The sequence below is a fragment of the Salmo salar genome, chromosome ssa03 (genome assembly GCF_905237065.1).
Source record: "Salmo salar chromosome ssa03, Ssal_v3.1, whole genome shotgun sequence".
NCBI lineage: Eukaryota > Metazoa > Chordata > Actinopteri > Salmoniformes > Salmonidae > Salmo > Salmo salar.
Genome location: NC_059444.1, coordinates 24,188,215 through 24,205,839, shown reverse-complemented (window position 1 = coordinate 24,205,839; position 17,625 = coordinate 24,188,215). Strand labels below are relative to the sequence as shown.

The 17,625-nt window shown below is 42.1% G+C and overlaps 1 protein-coding gene across 3 annotated transcripts in view; it reads left to right on the top strand.

The window, feature by feature from the left end:
- LOC106599401 (tenascin-N) overlaps positions 1-17,625 on the top strand; it is a 41,816-nt gene that overhangs the window by 10,226 nt on the left and 13,965 nt on the right. For 2 of the 3 annotated variants that reach the window (XM_045714662.1, XM_045714661.1), the window contains exons 2-9: positions 3,028-3,453; positions 3,675-4,046; positions 6,523-6,786; positions 7,600-7,782; positions 8,070-8,159; positions 12,944-13,207; positions 14,498-14,761; positions 17,117-17,380. In XM_045714662.1, coding sequence (XP_045570618.1) covers positions 3,030-3,453; positions 3,675-4,046; positions 6,523-6,786; positions 7,600-7,782; positions 8,070-8,159; positions 12,944-13,207; positions 14,498-14,761; positions 17,117-17,380 — 2,125 coding nt within the window. In that variant the 5' untranslated portion in view covers positions 3,028-3,029. The remainder of the gene's footprint in view (positions 1-3,027; positions 3,454-3,674; positions 4,047-6,522; positions 6,787-7,599; positions 7,783-8,069; positions 8,160-12,943; positions 13,208-14,497; positions 14,762-17,116; positions 17,381-17,625) is intronic. The other variant, XM_045714663.1, reaches the window with a different exon arrangement.

The following is a 17,625-nucleotide window of genomic DNA, read 5'->3' as shown; positions in this document are numbered from 1 at the left end:
ATGTTGGACATGTTCAATCAGAGTCACAGTTATGACAATGGTATGGTAGTGCTGGGTTACAGGCTTGGTGGGCCCATCATTTGCATTCCCAGCGATGCACCCAGATGTTAAAACTAACCCTGACCCAATTTTAGCTACATGTTAAAACTTTAGCATTGCTAACTTACATCAAATTAAACCTGAAATAAGTTTGGTGAATCGAACTACAAAGCAGGTGATGCCATCACAAAAACAAATTTGGCCCCAAAAATTACTTTCTTACCTCAAAATCAGATTTTTAGCAATAAAATGTGCAGAGTTTATCACAGGGTCTTGCTTCTTCACATGGGGGTTGAGGACTAAACTGAGCATGTGCAGAGTGAGTCACATGATTTTAGCTTGTTCCTGATTGGAGATATTAAGAGTGTTGCAACTATCCCGTCTTACAGCCTTCCCCGGTCTCCCCTACAGAATGATACAGTGACCTGCGGTGAAGTTGGTGGCTGGGAAAGCACGGGCTATTATCAAAGCCAGATTTACTCAGAAATAAACATTGATGAAGCCCAAGTTCACCATACAACAGATCGCTCCAACAACTAGAGTGACATAGGCAATTAACCGAAATTGACAAACAATTTTCACCAAATGTAAATACCAATGTAGCCAAGCAATAGCCTTCAATGGCCACATATTTCATATCATCCAACAACATGACACTGCTCAACTCAGCTCAGATTTATGTAACATCCACAGTTAAAACTTATAGGGGGCACATTTCATCCAAATAATTCGCAACGCAAACTCCATAACCTTTCACAATGGATTTACAATTATTTTAATGCTCGGGGCATGCAAACACACAATAATATGTAAGGTTCTAACAAAATTTCCATATCAACAATTGAAAATGCAGTTTAAACATAAAAAAAAGTGTCTCATCAAAAATAAATTCTGAAACGCAATCAAAACAAACGGAAAATGCATTCAACAAGTTTGTATGGTCACAAGCTTGATGTAGTCATTAAGTGCTAGGAATAAGGGACCACATACTAATATTTTGACTACTTTAATACAAAGTGAATTTGTTCAAATACTTGTGACACCTTCAAATGCAGGGACTAGATACATCAATTGCCTTCATTTCTAAACAGTAAGACAGATATGTATGAAAATAGCCTCAAATAAAGTAAAAATAGCCTCAAATTATGTACTGTCCTCTCATATGAAACATTTGATCTTGTAATGAGTACAATGGGAGACAGAGAGCTGGTTTCAAGCGCAGGGCGCAGCAGGTGTTTAATTGGGACCACAGGAGGAGGCAGGTAGCTGGGTCCAGGGACAGGCAGAAGGTCATACACAGGAGGAGGCAGGTAGCTGGGTCCAGGGACAGGCAGAAGATCATACACAGGAAGAGGCAGGTAGCTGGGTCCAGGGACAGGCAGAAGGTCATACACAGGAGGAGGCAGGTAGCTGGGTCCAGGGACAGGCAGAAGGTCATACACAGGAGGAGGCAGGTAGCTGGGTCCAGGGACAGGCAGAAGGTCATACACAGGAGCAGGCAGGTAGCTGGGTCCAGGGACAGGCAGAAGGTCATACACAGGATGAGGCAGGTAGCTGGGTCCAGGGACAGGCAGAAGGTCATACACAGGGACTCAAAAAAAAGGTAACAGTACAGGCAGGGAAAAGGCTAATAACATAGTCCGGGAGATCAGGCAAGAGGTTGATGACAGGAAATGTGACAGGCAAAAGTACAGGCAGGGAATAGGCAAAAAGGCATCGTTAGGGAGGATGGCCAAAACGACGATACACTGGAGGACTAAAACAGAAATAAACAACGCTCCGAATAGAATGTGTATCAAAACAAACAATACTTCACAATGATGGGGTGCAAAGAACTGAACTAAATACTGTATGTAAATGACATACAGGTGTGTGAACAAGTGATCAGAATTCAGGTGATTGGGATCTGGAGAGTGAGCTGCGTTCAGGGTGATCTATGTGTTGGAGAGTGTGAGCTGGAAAGTGGGCTGGAAAGTGAGCTGCGTTCAGGGGATCAATGTGTTTGAAAGTGTGAGTTGGAAGCAGACAGATCTCAAATCCAAAATGCTGAATTATAGAGCCAGATTAAAAGTTTTAGTTTTACTGGTCAAATAAATACGTAGGGGAGTGCATGTACTATATACAGTATCTATGCTCAGGTTAAATTAGCCTAGTATTTGTTCATGGTTGAGTCATTTCACTTCTTAGATAGTTTTACATTGTGTGCTCCCAATGAACTATCCCTTTAGTGTTTTTGCAATTCATGCATATTCCATTGACCAATCACCATTCCTTTAAAAGTAACCCAAGCTATTTATTAAGCATGTATGCTATTACTGTGCGGATTTTCCAGTTGTCAAACACCATGGCCTCTCTTTCTGTGTAGAGCAGAGCAGACAGTCACTTCATTTTGGTTTTCAGTTTCCACAGACCACACAAGTTCAGACCTCGACTATAAGTTCTACACTACCAATTTTCAAATGACTGTCTGCCAAAGAGGCAGTGGTTAAATCTAACATGCTTGAGAAAGAGGTCACTTATATTCACCCTAAAGGTTTGAACCAAGTCCTTTCAAAAATATATTTGGCCCGTTATTTTGATATCATAGCCTATAATTTCTCTTTCCGAGAAAGTCAAAAAGCTGGATGACATCACTGTCAACATGACATAATTTGGAAGACACGGTTCCATGCTCCTTGAAGCCCTTATGGCTGGCTGAGCACAATTCATGGTTAGGAACGTGGGATAAAAACGTGCTTAGTTGGAGTGATGACTGCTGGCTTTCTGCTTGAAATTACGACACACTTCATGTCCCTTTTGTAAAACATAGGCTGCCTGCACTATAACGAATGTGACTTCTTTAACATCAGTCTTTAATAACCTTGTAAAATAAAGTGATGTTCTCTCTGGAAAAAACCTTAATAGACCTAAAAGGTGCCAAGGGCTCTTTGTGCATGTCAAAAGTGTAATATCAATTTCACCAATTATTCTACTTATTTTTCCATCTAGCCATGACTACTAGACTTCACTGGCTCTCAAGAGCCCTCTGCCTGATAGGCATACTGTGCACTGTCACTACCACATATGTGACAGAAGATTCTCCAGCCCCCGTTGAGAAAGGAGTCACCTTCAGCCACATCTATAAAATAGACCTGGCCAAGAGCCCTGACTGTAAATTGGCCTTGCAGACCATGCCTCACCTGCAGGACCAGGGATTAGGTCTGCAAGAGCTGGAGGGGGGCCCTACTCTGGAGGGGGACAAGGACATAGTATTCAGGCACCAAATCAACCTCAAGACCCCAAAGTGTGACTGTGATGAGTCGGAGGGCTTCAAGTCTTTGCTGTACAGAGTCAACGGGCTGGAGGAGGAGGTGGAACACCTGAAGAGTCAGTGCTCCCAGGGCTGCTGTGGTGGCAAAGGTGGTGGAGCAGGAGGTACAGTACAGTTTATCACCATAAGATCTGACAGTGCATCTATATTCAATAGCTACAATATATCTGAATCTATTTAGGAACATAACCTTAGATATCATTCAAAACTGGGAAACTGTTGTTTGAAAAATGATTGGTCTACAGACACTGACATTACAGTACACTTACAGTAAAGACTCTTCAAATATCACATAATGCAATTTTTTTCTTCTAAATTTCCACAGGTGTGGACACTAGCTGTAGTGGCCACGGGACCTACCAGCACGACACCTGCAGCTGCCAATGTAACCCTGGCTGGGAAGGCCCAGACTGCTCTATCTCCACCTGTCCTGATGAGTGCAACGACCATGGCCGCTGTGTGGACGGGAAGTGTGTGTGCCTTGCTGGCTACATGGGGAGTGACTGCAGCCAGCTGATGTGCCCAGGCAACTGCAACGATAAGGGATACTGCATGGACGGGAAGTGTGTGTGCTTCAGCCACTTCACCGGCGAAGACTGCAGCGTACAGAAATGCAGTCCTGACTGCGTCCACGGCACCTGTGTGAATGGAATGTGTATCTGTGACGAGGGCTTCTTTGGGGATGATTGCTCTGCAGGTATGGGCCCGTATTCACAAAGTGTCTCAGAGTAGAAGTGCTGATCAAGGATAAGGTCATAATCAGGTCATAATGTCTTATTCATTATAATCTAAAAGAGAAACTGATCCCAGATCAGCACTCCTACTCTGAAATGGCCTAGGTCTACATTACAAACTCTACCTGTTGTTGATTCTGAGAACTGGAATGCAGAAAATATACAGAGAATGCATAACATCTACAGAGAATGTAGAACATCTACAGCTGTAGAGGCCTAAGGGTTCTGGGGTGTCAAACACTTTAAACATGACGTTAGGTATTGCAGTTATTTGACTATTAGTTATTAAAAAGCAGTTATTTGACTTAGGTGCATAGAAGCAGAACATTTGCAGTCAAAACATTCTGACAGATGAATTTACTGCTTCCACACTTATGAAAGTGGACGTAATTGCTGCAGCCTCAGGCCATGTCTGCCAATCAACTGTGTAATGATTTCACTTTGTTAAAACCAAGTTTGCCTTGTGCACAGACCTAGGGTAGCAGGTCAGCTATTGCAATCACTGAGATTCAGATTTTCAAGAGATATTTGGAGAGTTATAGCAAGTTTCATATAGGAACTGTTGATTTAATTCCAACAACAATGGGGATGTGTGAAGGGAAAAGAGGGAGGCTATGTGAGTTTATGAGTTGGATTTGGAGGACAAATATTATGAGTATGGGACAAAAGCTATAGTATACTGAGACATTTTCTGTTTTGTGTGGAAGAGTGCATTTGAAGCTACGGTATATGGTGAATAGGGATTTTTTTCCACAAATATTGGCTTTTTAGAGTACAGAAAATGATCAGACCTTGAGGTGCACTATCATGAATTCTATTTCCCTTCAGCAACAACTTAAAGCAATGTTAACCTCCATAACTCACTACTATGATTGTGTCTGGGATTTGAATGTAGGCCTTTGGAGATTTGGGGTGTTTTTATAATGATAAAGAACTCAGACACACATTTCAAATAAATCACCAAGAGAAAAACTAAAGGGTTTTATTGAGGGTATATTTTATTCTCCCCACAAAAGACCTTGGTGGATTTCTGTGGATTTCTAAACACAAGATCATAGCCGTACAGATGCTGCATGTGGATTTGGTCTGCTTTCCATGTACACCTCCTGAGTTGGCCCATAATGCTCTTTCCACCATGGCAGACTCAGTAAAAACAGGACCTTATATGAATCACTGAAAAGTGGGATCACTCACACAGACAAATGGCAGTTACAAGCAGTCTTGTTCATTCACATTTTTGCATCACATTTCAGAATCACATTACATTCTCAAACGGGTGGTCTTGAATATTATTTGCAATGTAATGATGTATGGTCACAGCACAACATGGAAACAGCTTCCCACTTGTTTCCCGTATTAATTATGAAACAGAGAACACTGGGCAGCACACGTTCAGCCCACTTGATGAAAAGCCTATTTACAGTTTTTAACACCAAACAGATTTTTCCTTGGTTCAGAACCTGCCACTGTAGATTTATGCTTCCCTTCTTTATGAAGTCCAAACATAATTTCTGTTAGGATATTAATTTTCTTCAAAACACAGTATGCTTCCCCCATAACAATCAGTCATGACACACATTTCCCTTCCTTTAGCTTTTTACAAATCTCTAGATGTTAATTTATTCGTCCCATTGGCCGTACTGAAATATTATTTAAGTGCAAAATTGTTACTGGCAGTGGCTGTAGAAAATGTCAGGAACAGGCATAATAACTGCCACTTTATGAAAAGGCTCCTGCTGAAGAGAAAGCTTCCTGCCTTCATCATGTGGAACAATGTCCAAACCTGCTGTGCATTCTTTCCTGGTAAATGTGGTCTCCTGAACACCCATTTCATATTTTCCCCCAATGTACAGTTACGCTTTTTCTGCGCATGAATTCCTCAAATTCACCACCTATGGTCGCCTGTGCATTTCCCTGTACCCGCAGGAATATCTTGGCGTGGAAAGTTTGCTCCGTACACTGCTGACTGGCCGTCTCCTGGGCTCACTTTCATGTTATTGAAAAGTCCCCCTATAGTCTCTGATTTGCCAGACCATATTTTCCACCATCTTAATTGATGGATCCTGGCTAGAGATAACACTGTAACCACAGAAAAGCAATATCCTTTCACCAATTTCCATCTTAGGTTTTTGAAAAACCACTAAAAGTAAAAAAAAAATATTTTCCTTAAATCAGATATGTTATTTCTGTCAGAGTAACATCGAGTGAAGTGTGAAAAGAGTGAAAAAGAGAGAAAGCAATAACATAGCGACCTTAATACAATAGCTTCTGATCTCTTCAAGAGGGTTTGATCTCTTGGCATAACAGCTGACGTTTTGAACTGACAGGCCACCAGGTTTATCCTGGTTGGGATTACCCCTCGAATTCATCTAAATAACATAGTGAGTAACAGAGTTTTGAACTGTCCCTTAACCAACCATACCTCTGTTCCCCCCTTAGTGTTTGGCCCTAACGGCCTGCATCTGGTCAGGGTGACTGATGTCTCGCTACTGGTAGAGTGGCAGGCGGTGAGAGCAGCAGAGTACTATGTCTTGACCTGGCACCCTGAGGGCAACGATGCAGAGCTGGAGCGGGTCACCGTTCCCAACACAGAGACCTCCTACCTGATCACCGGTCTTAGGCCGGGGGTCACCTACATAGTGCAGGTGTACGCGGTCATCAAGGAGATCCAGAGCGAGGGAGACAGGATAGAGGCGACCACAGGTAAGGATGTGAAGTGAACCACAGTATGTTTCTCACAGCATTGATTTGTACTTTGTCCTTTTCTCTCACAAGTGCAGCTGCTTTCGTTTGTTGTAAGTGGTTCTGAATGCCAATTTAATTTTCTGTCATCACATATAATTCACTGTGTACCGTATGTACAGTTGACCCAAATAACCCTGAAGTCTGTTTGTACTAAACTATTCCCTTAGTGATAGTTTGTTTACCATTAGGTTAAAGGTAATTACACTAGGCAGCCTAATTACAAGGAAATTAAGCCGTGGACACATTTTATGGAAATGAGGCTAGTTCACAGATGTGGCGAACACAGGAACTGAGCACAGAGCTTTGGGCTGTGGGAAACATCTCAGTGCATGACATTCCTCTCTGGGCATGAGAAAAGGCCTGCTCATCTGGCTATGACGAAGACTCTAGCCACACAAGACGCTTTAACTTCAAAACATTATCCCTTCCAAATGGTTTAAATCTTTTTTCCCCCTGAGAAAGAACATTTAAAGGACATTAGTCAGCCCCTTTCTGGTATTTAATTAGTTTTTCCTGTCCTTTAATGGGCTCGTATGCAAGATCACGTATAGGAAGAGCCTCACAGGAAACATGCTGTGGTTCTGTACTTCAGTTATGACACTCTTTGGTACCCTACTCGGCCTGTCTTATAACTTGTCCCCAATCCAACCATATAACTAATAGATCATTATTGTGACATGAATGATTGTCAGCTTCGGTGATGTATAAATACAATGGTTAAATGTCACTATTTTCGACATATTCTAATGAGACCATGTTGACCCTACGCAGTGGTGTCTGGTATTGATGGTATCCGGGTATTGGGCCAGACTGAGGACTCTATCCAGGTGGACTGGCAGAACCCTGCAGCACCTCTGGACCACTTCAGACTGACCCATGCTAACCCTGACGGGCAGGAGGAGGAGCAGATCGTACCTATGAGTGCAGAGGCCAGGACCACCAACACCATCGTAGGTACGTCATTTAAACAAGGAGAACACTGTCTGGAATATTGTTAAATAGAATAGTACGTCATATTTTAAAACTGTTTCCTGTGTAACCGTCTGTTTTAATGTTCTCCACCTCCCCTCACTTGAGCAGGACACTCATAACCCTTTGAGCATTCACAGATAATCAAGTTTGTTTGCTATGTACATAAATGGCTATAATCATTGAATAGTGTTCAAATGTATTGTGGTAGATTAAGAACCTTGAACCACTGTGAGGTTTTGCAGCTTACTTTCTCTGTGTGTGTTATACAGGACTGCAACCTGGCACTGAGTACCTCATCACAGTGCAAGGCATCAAAGGCACCATTGAGGGGAAAGCCTCCTTCGTCACCGGGGTCACAGGTGAATGCTGCTGATTCTAGACAACACAGGATATCTGGGGGTTTCAGGGAGTGAGGAGACACTATGGCAGTGTCCCAAATGGCACCCTGTTTCATGTATAGAATATCCCTATGGGCCCTGGTCAGAAACAAGTGCACATCATAGGGAATAGGGTGCCATTTGGGACATGGATACCATATCCAACATCAGCCAGCTGTAACCACCCTCTGTAGCCCATTAGACCATAGTCTAACTCTAAATCATTCCCAACTCTACTGTGGGAACAGTGGACAGGCACAGAATGCGCTATAAAGCATGGAATGATGACATACAGTGCTGTACCCTGATATTAGGTCTTACTATAACAGACAATGATAATAGAATAATGACTGTGGTCAGGAATACTAATAATTATGGCTAGTGACTATGGGTCAGAAATTACAGTCAAATAATCTGGACAGGTTCTAATAATTGAGGTAAGAGTGGTTAGCGCAAAAATGTAAGAGGCAAGTGGAAGGGGGAAAAAGTAAGGAACTTGTCTGTTGGCCCTGCATTAAAGACCAAAATTGGTTAAAGAAAATTGTGATAAATAAAAAAGTATACCAGTTTAATTTAGACCAAAAAATTGACAGCTGTGCCATATAGATTGTAAAATAGTTAGGAAGAGATTTTCCTTGTACCGACTCCATGGCACATGGTTTATGAACTGACACACAAAACAACGCCAGATTAAAAACGTAAAATTTATATTATACACAATTCTTGCAACCAATTGAATGTTATAAATATGGGGGATACAACCATCCCAGCTCTGCAGATTTTTCTGCAAAGATACAGAATCATTAGATCATTTGTTTTGGTACTGTCCATATGTAGCTTTTTGGTCGCAGGTCCAGGAATGACTGAAGAATTGTAACATTTACCTGGAGCTAACTCTGCAGATAGCACTGCTGGGTGATCTGAAAAGTCATCGTCAATCGATCAATAATATAATAATACTTTTAGCAAAAACGTTTATCTTTAATTTACAATCTGTTGAAACTATGAGAATAGAAAGGTTCAGAACTTATGTGAAACATCACAGCACAGTTGACACATTTTTGGCAAATTGAAATAAAAGATGGATGGTGTTAAGAGATAGATGGGAGGGGATGAGCGGAGCTGAAGGGTGGGATTAAAAACAACAAGATAACTCATGTAAAATATACTGTGTCCGTAAAACGTATATAGGTTCAGAACTTTTGTGAAACAGCACAGATAAAAATATATGGCACTGGATGGTCTTCAGAGATAGATGGGAGGGGTTGATGGAAGCTGAAGGATGGGATTAAAAACAAACAAAAAATAACTATTGTAAAATACATTGTGTCCGTAAAATATATATAGTATATATAAACTGGAAGTAGAAACCTAAGTGTTGTTGTCTATTATTTTACTCCAATTAGGGTTAGGGGAAAATAATCAAGGAAAATATATTTAAAAAAGCTGATCTACCTAAGAAATAATCTCATGTGGCTCAGTTGGTAGAGCATGGTGCTTGCAGTGCCAGGGTTGTGGGTTTGACACCCATGGGGGACAAGTAGGAAAATATATGCACTCTATACAGTAAGTCAATCTGGATAAGTGTGCTTGCTAAATGACTAAAATGGTACTAGAACACATTGTGTAACAGTTCGATATTGTCACCAATGATCTGAGCCTTAAACTGAGAATAGTCCAGGGTTTACCTAAGCCATCTGGTCCTTTGAGAAATATTAACATGGGAATCCCTTATTTGGACTTCACAAGGATTCTGTTGAGTTGTTTGAGGACAAATTCATTAAGGATATTCACTTCTACAGCTGGTCATATCCAACCTGTTACTTGCCTCCTAGTTGACTGACTGACTGGTCTACAATGGCAACTTGGCCTGCTCCTTTTGTTAGGGTGATGTAGTAGTTCAAAAAGAAGAGCTCCCTGTCTCGTTACACTGACGATGCTTTGTTTTCTCAACTCTCAGGCGACATTTAATGGTTTTAATTTGGACTTAACTCTTGTAGCGCTCCCGTTTGATGGTTGTCAGGTGGCTTCCATGATCTCACACATGTTTCCCCTACAGAGCTAATCTTCACATGATTCACAGTGGCTTGTCCTAAACCTTCCCGTGAGAAGTTGCACGTAAGGCTTATAGTGATTTTGTAATTCCCTTAGATAGGCATAAAATTAGTTCAAGATGAGTGTGTGGGCCAGGTCACCTATTACTGCTACTGCACAGTTTGTTCTCCTCAGAGCGATAAAGTCACACACTTAAAAGAAAAATAGGAAAAAACAAACATAATAGCATTCACAAAGAGACAGTCTGTTATGTCTGTGACTGTCTGTGAATGTATGAGCCTCCTACTAACTGTACAGAGTATGAAACTGTATCCTGCGGGGCCACCCCTGACAGCTCACATTACAGTATGGAAGCCTCAATTAGAGGAGCATTTTCCTCTCCTCTCAGCAAGTTATACATTACAGAATGTTCTCTCAGACAAGTGGCCAGTCCTCCACTTACTACAAGAGAGGAAAAGGGCTTTTCAATACCTCTCTCTTTCAGGACAGACTCAGTATTTATTTACTATGAAAATTGCAGCTAGAGTGCATTTTATATATATATATATATACATTTATATGCCATTTATCAGACGCTTTTATCCAAAGCAACTTACAGTCATGCGTGCATGCATTTTAAGTATGCAAATACTATCATGCCATTTTATTCAATGGCTACAAAGGGCTCTCTCTTCTACTGTGTGGTCATCATGAATCCTTTTTTCATAGACAATGAAACAGCGGAGTACGGTGCTAGACCTTGACACGTTTGCCAGGGCGCAGTAAGGAGACATGAATTACAGTGAACTATTACAGCATTTGAACAAGCCAAAATCGATTGAATCATTACCTGTCATAGAGACCTGCCAGAGGATTGTAAGGCTCATAAACACAAAATAGTAGTCTGCTGGTGTTACCTAATCAGATTCAATCAAGTTTACACAGGAGCGGCCGTATAACCAGAAGCAGCTGCATAGCTAGGTGAAAGCCAGGGAATGTGTTTAGCCTTCATGTTATATGGTCCCTGGACTCGAAGGTCCTGTGGAGCTGTGGAGTACAGCCGGGCTGCAGTTGGTACATACAGTAGGCGGAGGCGGACTCTGGCGCCCTTAGTCCTTATTCTTCAGAGTTATTCTGAGGTGCTGAAGTTACTAATCTCTTCTTCTCCTAATAAACCTCTTCAGAAATAGTTTTGAGCTGCTAATTTCAGTGTGGGTGGACTTTAGGTCTATACATACATAACCACGTACACTGCTGTTTAGAAAAATTGCACCCTTCCGATAGGGCCGGGACGATACAAGTATCGCGATAGTCGTTACTATCGTGGCAAGGAAACAAAACACGAAGCGGATTTAACTTCTTTACGAAAACAGCCCTAATGTAGGAAACAAACATAATTATGTTGTCATCCAGATTCACATGTATTTATTTTTCAAGCTACAGTATACCACCCAATATGTTACACACCAAAGAGTTTGATCTGCTTCGGGTTTTCATTTTTGCCATGGAAAAAATATTGCGATACTGGTATCGTCCGGCCCTACCTTCTGACACAGCTCTCCCTTGGGCTCCTCGAGCACTCAACTTTCTGCCGTCACTGTCCGTTTAAGTAAGGCTAGCGTGTAAATGCAGCTCGCTCCCCAGGCGGTAAGGCCTGTAAGGAGGCCTATGATGGAATAGCTGTTTTCCACATGGTAAACCACAACCAGTGTTTTGTAGTCTCCCACTCAGCCACTGTGGCGGCAGAACCTTGAGCTAACCCAATCCGTCATACGCCACGCCACGGCCTCGCCAGACTGTCTTCAGCCTCTCCCACGGAAATAAAACACCTACCAAAGTGCTGATCTGTTCAAGCATGAGCAACCATGCATTGGAGAGGATGATAAAGCTGTGGCATGTGTTTCTGTCTGCATTTTTGTTTGATAAGTAAGAAAGATGTTTCTGACAAGTGCTCCCTTTTGCAGGGAAATGAAGGTCTCAGCTTGGGACAACAGAGACAAGGCTTAACTCATACCCTGTACACATGCTTTTCTCAAAGTCTACTGCTACTTTGTTAACTTGTTGGCATTTTCTTGCGACTAATCTCTTTGAGCTTGACGAGCAATGTACCCACATACAGTGGCAAAAAGACAACAGCGAAACCCTATACGTGGCTCCCATTCCCAGAACTTTGTCTTTGGATGCATCATTAATCAGTTTTCATGATGCGGATAGTGCGGTGACATAGAGCTGACCTTGGCGGAGCCACGGAGGAATAGCCCAATGATGATTTCTTTTACATGTTTTCTCACTCTCTCTCTCTCTCTCTCTCTCTCTCTCTCTCTCTCTCTCTCTCTCTCTCTCTCTCTCCTCGCTTTCCTTACTCCAGCGACCACCATATAACTGCAACCCCATTCCCCTAACTCATCCTGCTCTGCTCTGTGCTCCGGTCTGGATCACCCCTGTCAGTGTGCTCACATCCACCATATTTCTTCTCTGTCCTCTCATACCTTAAGCCCACTGACCTCCTCCTGTTTCCTCACAGAGAGAGAGAGAGCCTGTCTGTGTTCCTCTTCCAGCCTGCTACTAGGACCTCTGTCTGCCCATAAGATTAAATTTTTCCGCATTTGATTGACCGACTTGAAAAAAGTGAATGCTTCAATAATGTTTTATAAACCATCTGAGTGTCCTTATAGAAAATAATTATGCTTCACACAGCATATCGTCTGCCTCCATCCTCATTATATCAACAGATCTTGACACTCCTACTAACCTCTTGACCAAAGAAGTGACAGAGGACACTGCTACCGTGGAATGGCAGAAGGTACAAGCAGAAATCGACGGCTACGTGATCAGCTACAGCTCTGCTGATGGCTCCAGTGGGGAGATCCCTGTGGGGGCAGACAGCAGCTCCTACAGGCTGACTGGGCTGACGCCTGGAGTCATCTACACAGTCTACATCTGGGCTGTCAAGGGCTCCCGGGTCAGCAGGAAGAGCTCCACAGAAGCTGAGACAGGTAAACTGTTAACCTCATGTCTGACTCTGATAGCATAATAATTAAAAAATACAATTATTTAATAGTGATCACATTGTTTTTGTTTCCGTTCTAGAAATAGTCTTAAGTGACGTCTGTCTTTATGTTTTGATCCTGATGGCTTATGGATGAATGGGAGAGATCTTCTCATCCTATGCTTTCTGTAGGTCCTTTGACAATCGTTTTCTTTTGGGCTATTGTGGATAGTTCTTCGGGCTGTATTTTCACTTTTTAAAGGATGTACTTTACACAATGGCAACATGGTAAAAAAAAACAACTGTTAGGCAGACTTTCACCCTCCGATCTTTTGTGCATATTTCTCTTCCTCACATCTTTGCCAAGGGGGACACTCTCACTCAGACCTGTACTGGGAAGCTATTTTAAGTAATTAGGGTAGATACTTCTTTTGACATGAGTTTAGCATAGCCTAGCATTGTGGAAAATGTTTGTGAGAATATTTTGGCGACAACAAAGGAGATTTAACTCAAAGGGAACTAGCAAGTTTTTTTTTTTTCTCATTTAATTCTCAAGTGCAATACCAGCTGATGCCTGCCGTCAGGAAATACAGACCATAGAAAAGCACTGTGTAGTAAATGTCCTCTTGGCTCTCACATCGCATAAATATCATCACCCAGTGCTACTGTACCTTCCAAATCGATGTATGTTTTCTCCCCCACAAGTCCATTGATACCCAAAGTGAACAATATGCTACATTAGGTTGTTGGTGATGTGGCGTTGTCTGGCCTTCAGGGACTGTTGGTGTGGGACATTGTGTTATTGGAAGCCTATAGCTGCCTTGTTATGGACACCTGTTTCAGTGAGAAAACGACTGAAACAGACATAGTACACTAACCTGTCCCATAAGTCAAACAACGGGATTCCACATGGATACAAACATCCAAGAGGGGTGAAATACAAGCATGGCCCCGTCGGCAGGCAGCGCTCCCCCTGTTTCCTCTGCTGACTGGTTAGGGGTAGGTTGGGGCAGGGTAGGATTTCTGGATCAGTGAACGTAAATTAACTGTGATACCGGACTGTGGGAAGCTTTCTGCTCTCAAACAAGAGGCTAAATTGAGTCTAAAATGGACACTGATATTTCATTTAAAAATGTCTTGAAAATGTATTGGCGAAGGCCAAAAGCCGACACGCGTTGGTTTTACTTTGGAAAATAAAGAAAGTAACATAATCCTGAACACATATAGCCTTTAGTGCCTGATACTTACATAGTATGTACTGAAACTAATGTACCTACTTATACTGATACCTTTTCAGCTCTGGATGCTCCTGCTAACCTGTTGACCAGAGAAGTGACAGAGGACACAACGACAGTAACATGGGATAAAGTCCAGGCTGAAATCGACGGCTATGTGATCAGTTACAGCTCTGCTGATGGCTCCAGTGGGGAGATCCCTGTGGGGGCAGACAGCAGCTCCTACAGGCTGACTGGGCTGAGGCCTGGAGTCATCTACACAGTCTACATCTGGGCTGTCAAGGGCTCCCGGGTCAGCAGGAAGAGCTCCACACCAGCTGAGACAGGTCACTAACTTGTCTTATACTTTAAAGGGTCAACCATGTGGATGTCACAGGGGGCTGCTGAGGGGAGGACGGCTTATAATAATGTCTGGAGTGGAGTGAATAGAGTGGCATCAAACACATGGAAATCATGTTTGGTGTATTTGATACCATTGCAGTGATTCCGCTCCAGCCATTACCACAAGCCTGTCCTCCCCAATTAAGGTGTCACCAACCTCCTGTGGTGGACATGGCTGTTACTTAGAATAGGACACATTTGTAATAGATCTGGGACTATAAAAAGGAGTGTGTACCACAACAAATTATCACTCAAACTTGTTTCACTTGTCCTTAGTCATACCTCAACTGACCATCACAGATAATTATATTTTCATATAATATGTTATACATAAAGGGACATTCCACTCCAAAATTTAGGTTTGTCAGATGTTTTTTAGACATAAAAAGAATGAGTCCACATCCCACGCCATTGGTTGCGTAGATCCAGCTAGTTAAATTCCTTAACCCCAAATTAATAGAAAAGATAAGCACTGCAAAGCTGGAAAGTACATGGTGCTTATCTTTCCTTGTCATTTAGAGTTTTGGCATATAGCTAGAACTACAAAACTGATGGCCTGGGATGGGAACTTATCTCAACAGAAGACCACTTTTGATGTCTGAAAACACAAGACAAAATCTGATTTTGGAGAATAATTCCTCAATATAAGACTGTAAATTGTATGCAAAATACTTGTGATACTTCTTAACCTCTCTAGGGTAGGTGGCACCAAATCGTCCCACCTACGTAACAGCCAGTGTAATCCCGTGGCCTGTTTTTCAAAAACCTAAAAAATGCAAAAACTTCAATTTTTCAAACATATGACTATTTTACACCATTTTAAAGACAAGACTCTCGTTAATCTAACCACACTGTCCGATTTCAAAAAGGCTTTACAACGAAAGCAAAACATTAGATTACGTCAGCAGAGTACCCAGCCAGAAATAATCAGACACCCATTTTTCAAGCTAGCATATAATGTCACATAAACCCAAACCACAGCTAAATGCAGCACTAACCTTTGATGATCTTCATCAGATGACAACCCTAGGACATTATGTTATACAATACATGCATGTTTTGTTCAATCAAGTTCATATTTATATCAAAAACCAGCTTTTTACATTAGCATGTGACTAGCATGTGACTAGCATTCCCACCGAACACTGCCGGTGAATTTACTAAATTACTCACGATAAACGTTCACAAAAAGCATAACAATTATTTTAAGAATTATAGATACAGAACTCCTCTATGCACTCGATATGTCCGATTTTAAAATAGCTTTTCGGTGAAAGCACATTTTGCAATATTCTCAGTAGATAGCCCGGCATCACAGGGCTAGCTATTTAGACACCCAGCAAGTTTAGCACTCACCAAAGTCAGATTTACTATAAGAAAAATGTTATTACCTTTGCTGTCTTCGTCAGAATGCACTCCCAGGACTTCTACTTCAATAACAAATGTTGGTTTGGTTCAAAATAATCCATAGTTATATCCAAACAGCGGCGTTTTTGTTCGTGCGTTCAAGACACTATCCGAAAGGGTAAATAAGGGTGACGAGCATGGCGCAATTCGTGACAAAAAAATTCTAAATATTCCATTACCGTACTTCGAAGCATGTCAACCGCTGTTTAAAATCAATTTTTATGCCATTTTTCTCATAAAAAAGCGATAATATTCCGACCGGGAATCTGCGTTTAGGTAAACAGACGAAAGAAAATAAAGCATTTGGTCGACTCGGGCACGCGCCTAAGCCTATTGTCCTCTGATCGGCCACTTGCCAAAAGCGATAATGTGTTTCAGCCAGAGGCTGCCTCGATATCGTTCAGCTTTTTCCCGGGCTCTGAGAGCCTATGGGAGCCGTAGGAAGTGTCACGTTAGAGCAAAGATCCTCAGTCTTCAATAAAAAGAGCCAAGATGAAACACAACTTGTCAGACAGGCCACTTCCTGCATGGAATCTTCTCAGGTTTTGGCCTGCCATTTGAGTTCTGTTATACTCACAGACACCATTCAAACAGTTTTAGAAACTTTAGGGTGTTTTCTATCCAAAGCCAATAATTATATGCATATTCTAGTTACTGGGCAGGAGTAGTAACCAGATTAAATCGGGTACGTTTTTTATCCGGCCGTGTCAATACTGCCCCCTAGCCCTAACAGGTTAACAAATCATTACTAGAGAAATATTTTCCCTGTCACAAAAGTCCTTATTTTTTGTTCTTGTGAAAATGTGCAACATAACTTTATTTCTCATAGAGGGAAGAAAATAACAGCATGGAACACTAATATGATATTAACCCATTTACTAATGGCTCTCCAGATCTGGATGCTCCTACTAACCTCTTGACCAGAGAAGTGACCGAGGACACAGCCGATGTGTCGTGGGACAGACCTCTAGCGGACATCGACGGCTACATGATCAGCTACAGCTCTGCTGAGGGCTCCAGTGGGGAGATCCCTGTGGGGGCAGACAGCAGCTCCTACAGGCTGACTGGGCTGAGGCCTGGAGTCATCTACACAGTCTACATCTGGGCTGTCAAGGGCTCCCGGGTCAGCAGGAAGAGCTCCACACCAGCTGAGACAGGTCACTAACAAGTTTCATACTTTTTGAGTGTGAGGAGTGAGATCCCACACACTGTAGAGATGTTCATGAGTCGTCTTTGTTCAAGTTTTCCATAACCTGTAGGTAGGTTGGACTGAGGTCTGAACGGACAGTTCAGAGCTTCTGCTCCTTTTTATAACCTGTAGGGAACACAATATATAATCTATACTTGTCATGTAGGTTTGTCACTTATGGGTGGCACAAATTGTGATATGGGGGAGTGGAAT